Source organism: Trichosurus vulpecula, chromosome 4 (genome assembly GCF_011100635.1).
Source record: "Trichosurus vulpecula isolate mTriVul1 chromosome 4, mTriVul1.pri, whole genome shotgun sequence".
Classification (NCBI taxonomy): Eukaryota; Metazoa; Chordata; class Mammalia; order Diprotodontia; family Phalangeridae; genus Trichosurus; species Trichosurus vulpecula.
In genome coordinates, this window is record NC_050576.1 from 421,541,473 (window position 1) to 421,551,754 (window position 10,282).

The following is a 10,282-nucleotide window of genomic DNA, read 5'->3' on the forward strand; positions in this document are numbered from 1 at the left end:
GATAGAGAGATTCATAGGAGGAGAAATGAATAATTTAGATTATATAAAAATGCAAAGCTTGAACAGAAATAAGACCAATGAAGCCATTAGTTGAAGAAAATTATGAAATAGGGAAAATTTTACAGCAAGTTTTTTTTCTATTAAAGAAAAATTCATAAATATTTCTCATTTGAGAATTTTCTAATTTCTCAAATACATAAGCAAGAGCCAAATTTATAAAAATAATAACCAATTCTCAATTGATAAATGGTCAAAGGATGTGAACAGGCAGTGTTCAGTGGAAGAAACCAAAACTATCCATAGTCATATAAAAATGTTCTAGATCTGTATTTGAGAAATGCAAAGTAAAGGTGCCACCTTACACCCATCAAATTAGCTAAGATGTCAGAAAAGGAAAATGACAAATGCTGGAGAGGATATGAAAATTTGGTGGAAATTACTTTGTAAGAATTTCTTTTTCTCCTCTTTTAATTGTTGTGATTCAATTAATTTTGTTTTTACTCTTTGAAGTAGTAGCAGAGTGAGCTGGTTTAGTTAGACAGAAGCTTCTACTCCACCAGCATTTGCATAGCCTTTTATCTCCTCTTTAGAGTGCTGGACAAAACATTGCAATCATTCTAAAGAATGGTGAATGGTCTATCTTGCTGCAAAATAGCTAGTCCAGAAGACGTCTTACTTGCCTTGTTAATAATGGACATCAAGCACATTTGAACACCCATACATTTCCTCATACAAATCATGTCTCACTCCCTTTTCAGACTGATTTCATATCTTTTGGCTATTCCAAAAGTTAATTCTTGACATAGACATAGCCTCTTTTAGGGCTTGGTGTAGTTAAAACTGCATCATTTACAAATTTGACTTTCAAAGATAAAAGGTCAGAGACAGCTCTCTTCAGTTGTCTGTAAGGTGCTCGGTTCTTCTTCGGAAGCTAAGGCCGCGTTGGGGTGACCCCTCACTTCAGCCGGCGACTAGCACCACTACAAACAAGTCTCCTCGTCCATCCGCTGAAATGGCCGTCTCCGAGCTCGCTTGCATCTACTCCGCCCTCATCCTTCATGACGATGAGGTTACGGTCAGGGAGGATAAAATCAATGCCCTCATTAAAGCAGCAGGTGTAAATGTTGAACCATTCTGGCCTGGATTATTTGCAAAGGCCCTGTCCAATGTAAACATTGCAAGCCTCATCTGCAATGTAGGAGTTGGTGGACCTGCCCCAGCAGCTGGTGGTGCTGCCCCTGCTGGAGGGGCTGCTCCTGCTAGCACAGCTGCCCCAGCTGAGGAGAAGAAGAAAGAGGAAGCAAAAAAGGAAGAATCTGAGGAGTCCGATGATGACATGGGCTTTGGTCTGTTTGACTAGATAATTTTTTGTAACATTAAATAAAAAGCTTGACTCAAAAAAAAAAAAAGGTCAGAGACAGTTTTACTAAGCATAAATTCAATCATGAAATATTGTACTCTTGGAAATTTATTTTTAATTAAACATTGATTGGTCTAATATGTAAGCATATACATATATATATATATATATATATGCATGTACACATATATGTATATACATATGCATGGAGAGAGAGAGAGAGAGAGAGAGAGAGAGAGAGAGAGAGAGAGAGAGAGAGAGATGTATCTGAAGAACTTTAGCTGAATCAGATAAACATGAAAGATTTGATAGCAAAAGCTTGTTCCATGTCAATTATTCATAGTCTGTAACATGCAGGTGACTATAGGGAGACTGATTGTATTTTCTATTCCATCATTATCTTTTTCTCCAGTTAAATAGTAGGGCTAAAGCTTAATGCTGCCCTTTTAGTGCTGCATAGACATATATGTATGTGTATTTTTTTTACTTTGATAAAAATATTTGAGTCAGAAGTAGTCTGGTGAACTGGAAAGAACACTGGACTTTGAACCAAAAGACCTCAGTTTTAGTTACCTCAGGTTTTTTTAGCCCCAGGTTCCTCATCTTTAGGGTGAGGATAAAAATAAGCCTCATGACATACATTTACCTTTCTCAACATTTTTGCAAAGTGAGGTTCAAATGAGATAATGTATGTAAATGTACTTTCTAGAATTTAACTGTCTTATGATTATGAAGTATTTTTCTTGATGATGTATTTCTGCATGGTCCATTGTATTAGCAGTGCCATCCATCTAAGATTTGTAAGACATCTAAAAACTGTCATTTTTAAAGAAATTGTATTTAGGTAGTACACAAGTAATCTTGCCCTGCTTAACTAAATTCTCTTGAGACTATCTGAAAAGTAAGTGCATCATTAACAGTGTATGACAAGTAGTTTTTTTTTTCTTTTCAAATTCAGAAAAGTCTGCGTGTAGCTCAACTTTGTCTGCAGAGATATTGCAAAGTCAGCATGAAGGCATTATTAGCTACTATGTCAAAATAATAGGTCTTTCAAATAATTCTTCTTTTCAAATTCTATAGAACCAGGTTTTCATTTTCAAAAATATTGATTGAAGTGCATCTGTTAAAGAAATAGTACCTATTTCATTGATTAAATTATCTCTTTACCTATATAATAAAATTAACCTTAGTGGCATCCTACCCTAATATGTTTGATAGTAATTAAATAAATAACATCTTCCTAATAACTGCATTTGAACTGCACATATGTAGGAATATTACAGATAGTAGTCCAGCAGCAATAGTGCTTTGATATATATCTCTGGTACGTACTTGTCATTGATATATTAAATTCTAATACATTTAATCTGAAGAATTTTGTTGAGGTCTGATTCTTTTTTGCTTGCATATTACCTAATTTTATTCCCTAAGAGAAGAAAAGGAGATTTAAAAAAATAAGATTTGATGACATCTGGATTTTGAAGTGTCTTCATTGATACTGTTCACTGGCTGAACTTTGCTGCTTAATCACTGAGATTGGCAATTAAAATACTGAACACAGAAGAATGTGTTAGATCAGGTATCTAATTGTTAACAGTTTATCCTAAAGGGCAGCCTTGAATGGCACAGCACTACATTGCAATGTCATGCAAATATGATGTAAAATATACCATGATATCATGATATGTGGGATTTGCATGTTGTGCTACTATTATGCGTAGAAAATGATGCTTTTCCTGAAAGCTAAAAGATGAATGTATGGTGAAAACTTGAATCAAAGCTTGGAATTCTAAAAAAAAAGTATAGCATTCATATTTCCAGTCTGATATCAGTATGTAATGGTAAAATCCAAATCATCACCAGGCATTCTATGGTAGATTAGACTAGTTTAGTTTTCTATAGCAGTAACACCAAATAACTCTTTTGGGGAGGGTGTTCTAGTAATTTATTTCCATGACACTGTCTTAAGAAGGTAAGGAAGCCTTTTTCCAAAGTAACCCATTAATAACTTATTAAAGATCTAGCATCCATGAATCCATCTAAATCTTTTTTAGAATATTCCTTACTTTTATTATTCTCCCAACTGTGTATTGAATCTTCATTCATATTTAATTAAAAACAACATTAACAGACTGTACATTTTCTTGCTACATTTATATTCAGAATTTGAGGTGATGTTTGTCCATCACAGTTATTAATAGGGATTTTTTGGTGTGATCATATCATCTTTCAGGTAAATATCCGATTCTTAATATAATTGAAATTGAGTTGATCAGAAAACTGTCAAAATATAACCCATAAGAAAAACATCCCTTTACATAGAATAGATAATTCAGCAATTTGAAAACACACAAAGCTGTGGGTGCACAAAGCAGACAGAATTGCTTTTTAGTTTATCCAGAGCTACAAAGATCAATAGTAAAACCAGACCTATATTCAAAATGAGTAATTTATTTTTTAAAAGAATGAGAGGTTATCAATTTTGAGTCTTAAAGTACCCTTGAACTTAAAACTAATATTTTAAATATGATTTGGAAAGTAGGAGGTAGCTTTGATCATTGTGCTTGAGGGATTTTTTTTTTGGCCCACTTCATGAAAACAATCAGTACTTTCTTGAAGTGGCTTTTGTACTATCCTCAGTCTGCTATGGGGAGCAAAAAAAGACATTAATAACTATAGAAATGCCAACCTAATGGAAATGTTTTGGAATTTAATAAAGAACATTTTGAATCATTGCTGGAAACTACAGTTTTTTTTCTCAAAGGCAGCCTAATCTAATACTTCACTGATCAAGGTCATCACATAGGACAGATGCATTCAGGAACCCAGCAGTGGAGTCTGAAAATGTACAACTTAAATGTACTTTCTTTTTCTAAAGAAAAAAAAGTAAAACATTTTTATTTAAAGTTTTGAGTTCCAAATTTTATCCCTCTCTTCCTCCTTCCTCCCCCTCTCCATGGTAAGCAATCAGACATAGGTTACACATTTATAATTAGGTAAAACATTTCCATATTAGCCTTTTTGTACAAAAAGGCTTGAATGAAAGAAAAAAATGAAAGAAAGTGAAAATATCATGCTTCAGTTTGCATTCAATCAATATCAGTTATTTCTCTGGAGGTGGATGGTATGCTTCATCATTAGTCCTTTGGGATTGTCTTGAATCATTTTATTGCTGATAATAGCTAAGTCATTCACAATTCTTCATTCAACAATATTGTTGTTACTGTGTACAATGTTGTCCTGGTTCTGTTCACTTCACTATGCATCAGTTCATGTAAGTGTTTCCAGGTTTTTCTGAAATGATCTTGCTTGTCATTTCTTACAGCACAATAATATTCCATTACAAGCATATACCACAGCTTTTTTAGCCATTCCCCCAACTGATGAGCATCCCTTTGATTTTCAATTCTTAGCCACCACAAAAAGAGATGCTATAACTTTCAATGTACTTTCAAGTTAATTTTATTGGCTGAGATTTTTCTTCCTTCTCACAGGTCACTCATTGGTAGAGAAAGGTGATGAAGCAAGTAGAGAAGAACCACCCTTAGCGATATTCTAGTATCCATATCTGCACATATACCCAATGGAATAACAGCAACAATTATTGATTCATGGAAACAAATCGCAAATGAGGAGAGGTTTTGTATAGAATTAAGGAGGGCATTGGGAAGCAAGCTAATATGTTTAATGATCATTTCACTTCAAACTATTGACCTTCTTCCCCTACACTAATTCATTTGGTGATCTCTCCAGCTCCCATGGGTTTAATTGCCATCTCTATGGAGATGATTCTTAAATCTTCCTATCTTGCTCCAAACTCTCTGCTGTTTTCCAACATCACATCTCCAGTTGTCTTTCAAATATCTCAGACTGGATGTCCAACCGACCTCATAAACTCAGTATGACCCAAATGAAACCCTTTATCTTTCTCCCTAAACTTTCCCCTTTCTCTGCCTTCCCACTTACTGTAGAGGGCAACACCATTCTTCCATTTCCCCAGTCCCTCAGGCTTACAACCTAGCAGTTATCCTGGACTCCTCTTTGTCTCTCACTCTCCATATCCAATCTATTACCAAAACCTGTTGATTTTACTTATGCAGCATCTCTCCAATACACCATCTTCTCTCCCCTAATACTTCCACTGCCCTGGTGGAGGCCCTTATCACCTCAAATCTTGATTATTGCAATAGCCTGCTGGTTGATCTGCAGGCTTCAAGTCTCTCCCCACTATAATTCATCTGTCATTCATCTACTAAAATACTTTCCTCAAGCACAATAAACTACAGTGGCTTCCCACGGCCTCCAAGACCAAATGAATGTAACCCCTGTCCTAAAATCCATTGGTAGGAGATGCTGTCCTTACTGGCAGAAATAAAAGTCTTGCCCGTGTGAGGGGCAGGGAGGAGTTCATGAGAGTGGGAGATCTCCAGTCTTCTTCAGTCCCCTTAGGGACTCTTCAAACTTCAAGTCTTTCTTCAGGACTCTTCAAGCAATGAGTTGCTTTAGGTGATTCTGGTTTGCAGTGTCAAGAGAGAAGATGGAAGAGGCCAACCCTGCTTCAGGATGCTAATGGAAAACACTTGGTAGATATGTGAGAGGAGCCAGAAGTCTTTATCATGCCCCTTTCCCCAGATTGCTACAGAAGAGACTTCAAGAGTTTCTCCCTGGGTCAGATTCAAAATGTTATCTCTTGATTAAGCTGTTACCTCATTCTCAATGGGAGAGCTCCTTCACACTGTATTGCCTGGCATATATTCTCTTATGTATACCTTCTCTTATCTCTATCACTAGTCTCTCTCCTGATCTTTGAGAATGAAGGACAAACAACAATCTGTGAGTCATAGTAGCTGCCCCACTGGTGATCCAAATAGTCAGTTCCAGTTGAACAATGCCCCTCCTTTCCTTGCTTTCTTTCTTCTTTCCTTCCCTCCCCATTTCCCCCTCCCTAAACAATTTTAGATCTGAGACAACCACAAGGTAATATATTACGCTCAGAGCTGACTTCGAATTTGGGGATGCATTGGCATCTGATTGGCTCCACTGAATTTCAAAGAGTTGCATACCAAAGACTGGAAGAAAGTAACCCAATAACTCTCTTGTAGTACACTCTTCAGACAAATAAAAGGACAACAGCATCTGTTTATCTATTGAAGAAAGTATAGTTGGTCAGTTATGATCACTATGACAATTATAATCATGGCAATGAAGTCAAACTCTTATAATTGAGTTTCCAGTCACTAATCAGTTGCATCTTTTACTTCTCCCAAAGCTGAGATTGATAAAGTCTCATATTGGTATTACAAGACTGGGTAGAAGAAAGACATTTTTTTCTCAATGCCTTTTTCTGAAACATGTATTTTGGGCACTAGATACTTATCAGAGAGAATTTTGTTCTTGTTTTTCATCCCTCAAACTATATGGGAACTTCCTAAATGATAAACAGTACAGTATCATCCAATTCTGTTAATGAGATGTTATTATGTGTATAGGGGTGTATGTGTGGGAGGGGTATTAAATCTAGATGAATTTGCCCCAAAACTATCCTGGCTTTGGACAGCTAGGTGGTACAGTGGATAGAGTGCCAAGCTTAGAATTGGAAGACTCATCTTCCCATGTCCAGAGCTGGCCTCAGACACTTATTAGCTATGTCACCCTGGACAAATCCTTTAACCCTATTTACCCGGTTTCCTCATCTATAAATTGAACTGGAGAAGGAAATAGCAAGCCACTCCAGTATCTTTGCCAAGAAAAGCCCAAATGGGGTCATGAAGAGTCAGGCATATCTTTTATTTTATCACACCTTCAGTTTTTCTACAGCTCAAAGTAATCCCTAGATTTTTCTTGACAACTAAGGGACCTTTGTAAAATTTATTTGATTAATTCATTTTTAGGGTAGACCCACCCCCAGTTAACTCATGTGTCATATTACTTCCCTTTGGAATTTCTTGCCCATCATTGGAACATAATTACTGCCTGGGCTCTCCTCCTTGGTTAAGACTATCCTGATTGGCAGGGCATGCATTTCTATCTACATTCCACAGAAGAATAAATTGAATTTCAGAGTGGGTAGTGGTAAGTAATCAAAGAGATAATCAATGACAGACCAAGTATTCAAACCCTAGTCTCTTGAATCCAATTCTACAATGCAGTCTCCAAATCAATAGATTAATAAGGTTGCAAAAATAGGTAAAAACAATAAAACAAAAACTGAAAAACCACCAAAAGAGACAGTATTTTTTTAAATGAGCTGAAACTTTTCTATTGTATATAACATGCTGTATACATGACAGGTTATTTTCATAAGCAGTATGGAATTTAGAAAGAGGTCTCCACTCCACATCGCTAAGATATCTGTCATGTTTCATATCATTCTTGTGATATCAGGCTGTACTTTTAAGTCACCTGGCTCTGATAAATTAGCTTTCAATGTGTCTTCCCTGGAACCAGGCCTCCATTCCACTTCTTAGCTATCTCTATACCATGCTGCCAGGCTTCCTCTATCTTCCTTCTATCTGCCTGCCTCTTTGTTCTGCCTGTCTGTCCATCTATGTATCTATCTATCTAGATGCTTGCTATCTGTGTAGAGGAATGAGTCACTTTATGTTCTAGGGTCTTAGTTTCCTCATCTGTAAAACAAAGAAGTTGGATTAGATGATTTGAAGGGTTCATCCAGATCTAGGCTTATGACATTAGAAATTGGCCAAAAAGGGGCGGAACCGAGATGGGAAAGCAGGGAGTAGCATGAGCTCCCCACTGAGTCCCTCCAAAAACGAATAAAAAATGGCTCTGAAACAATTCTAGAACTGCAGAACCCACAAAACATCAGAGGGAAGCAGGGCTCCAGCCCAGGACAGCCTGGATGGTCTCTGAGTGAGGTCTATCCCACACGGAGCAGGAAGCAGAGTGGAGCGAAGCGGAGCAGAGCCCAGGGTGAGCTGCACAGACCAACCAGACCAGGAGCCAGGCGGACTGTGCCCTAGCACCCTGAATTAGTGAGCTGCAGCAATTACCAGACTTCTCAACCCACAAACACCAAAGACAACAGAGAAGGTTAGTGGGAAAAGCTGCGGGAGTGGAAGGAGTTCATGGTTTGGCTACCACCCCGGGGGCAGCAGAAGTGGGGCAGCAGTACTACAGAAGTACAGCTGCAGTTGTTTCCAGCCACAGGCCCACCTGGTGGGAGGAATTAAGTGGCAGATCAGAGCAGGAGTGCAGAGCCTGCTGATGATCTAAGTCGAGTCTGGGTTGGGGGTTCCTGGGGAAGGAGGAGTGCTGGTGTGGCAGAGCTGGTGCATCCCCCCCAAGCTTGGAACATAGTTCTCTTAACTCCACAAGCAGTCATACCCCACTGAAAAACTCAAGGGTCAAGTTAGTTGGCTGGGAATATGGCCAGGCAGCAAAAATACACCCAGATTCGATCTCAGACTTTGGATTCTTTCTTTGGTGACAAAGAAGACCAAAACATACAGACAGAAGAAGCTAACAAAGTCAAAGTCCCTACAACAAAAGCCTCCAAGGAAAACATGAACTTGTCCCAGGCCATGGAAGAACTCAAAAAGGATTTGAAGAAGCAGGTTAGAGAAGTAGAGGAAAAATTGGGAAGAGAAATGAGAAGGATGCGAGAAAACCATGAAAAACAAGTCAATGACTTGCTAAAGGAGACCCAAAAAAATACTGAAAAATAAACTGAAGAAAACAACACCTTAAAAAATAGACTAACTCAAATGGTAAAAGAACTCCAAAAAGCCAATGAAGAGAAGAATACCTTGAAAGTCAGAATTAGCCAAAGGGGAAAAAGAGGTCCAAATGACCACTGAAGAAAATACCACCTTAAAAATTAGATTGGAGCAAGTGGAAGCTAGTGACTTTATGAGAAATCAAGACATGATAAAACAGAACCAAAGGAATGAAAAAATGGAAGACAATGTGAAATATCTCATTGGAAAAACCACTGACCTGGAAAATAGATCCAGGACAGATAATCTAAAAATTATTGGACTACCTGAAAGCCATGATCAAGAAAAGAGTCTAGATATTATCTTTCAAGAAATTACCAAGGACAATTGCCCTGATATTCTAGAACCACAGGGCAAAATAGAAATTAAAAGAATCCATTGATCGCCTCCTCAAATAGATCCCCAAAAGAAATCTCCTAGGAATATTGTCGCCAAATTCCAGAGCTCCCAGATCAAGGAGAAAATACTGCAAGCAACCAGAAAGAAACAATTTGAGTATTGTGGAAACACAATCAGAATAACCCAAGGTCTGGCAGCTTCTACATTAAGAGATCTAAGGGCTTGGAATACGATATTCTGGAGGTCAATGGAGCTAGGATTAAAACCAAGAATCACCTACCCAGCAAAACTGAGTATCATGCTCCACGGCAAAATTGGACTTTCAGTAAAATAGAGGACTTTTAAGCTTTTTCAGTGAATAGACCAGAGCTGAATGGAAAATTTCACTTCCAAACACAGGAATCAAGAGAAGCATGAAAAGGTAATCAAGAAAAAGAACAAGAAAAAGAAATTGCAAGGCACTTAGTAAAGTGGAACTACTTTGTTTACATTCCTACATGGAAAGATGATGTGTATGATTCCTGAGACCTCAGTATTAGGGTAGCTGAAGGGAATATGCATATATATATATATATATATGTATATATATATACACACATATATGTATATGTATATATGTTTATGTACATATATATATGTAAGTGAATGTGTATGTATGTATATATGTATGTGTGTGTGTATATATATATATATATATATATATATATGTATATATATATATATATATATGGAGAGAGAGAGAGAAACAGCAGACACGGGGTAAGTTGAAGATGAAGGGAAGATATCTAAAAGAAATAAAATCAAATTAAGGGATGAGAGAGGAATATATCGAGAGACGGAGATAGGG

At 37.3% G+C, this 10,282-nt stretch overlaps 1 protein-coding gene across 1 annotated transcript; it reads left to right on the plus strand.

Moving 5' to 3' along the window:
* Window positions 1–894: 894 nt before the first annotated feature.
* LOC118848039 (60S acidic ribosomal protein P1-like) lies at window positions 895–1,401 on the plus strand. The gene has a single exon (XM_036756767.1). It carries the CDS (start codon window positions 1,013–1,015, stop codon window positions 1,358–1,360), a length of 348 nt encoding a protein of 115 aa, XP_036612662.1. The 5' UTR covers window positions 895–1,012; the 3' UTR covers window positions 1,361–1,401.
* The last annotated feature ends 8,881 nt before the right edge of the window (window positions 1,402–10,282 follow it).

What these genes read in the sequence shown, in the direction of transcription:
- LOC118848039 (XM_036756767.1), top strand. Translation starts at nt 1,013, where the DNA reads ATGGCCGTCTCCGAGCTCGCTTGCATCTACTCCGCCCTCATCCTTCAT.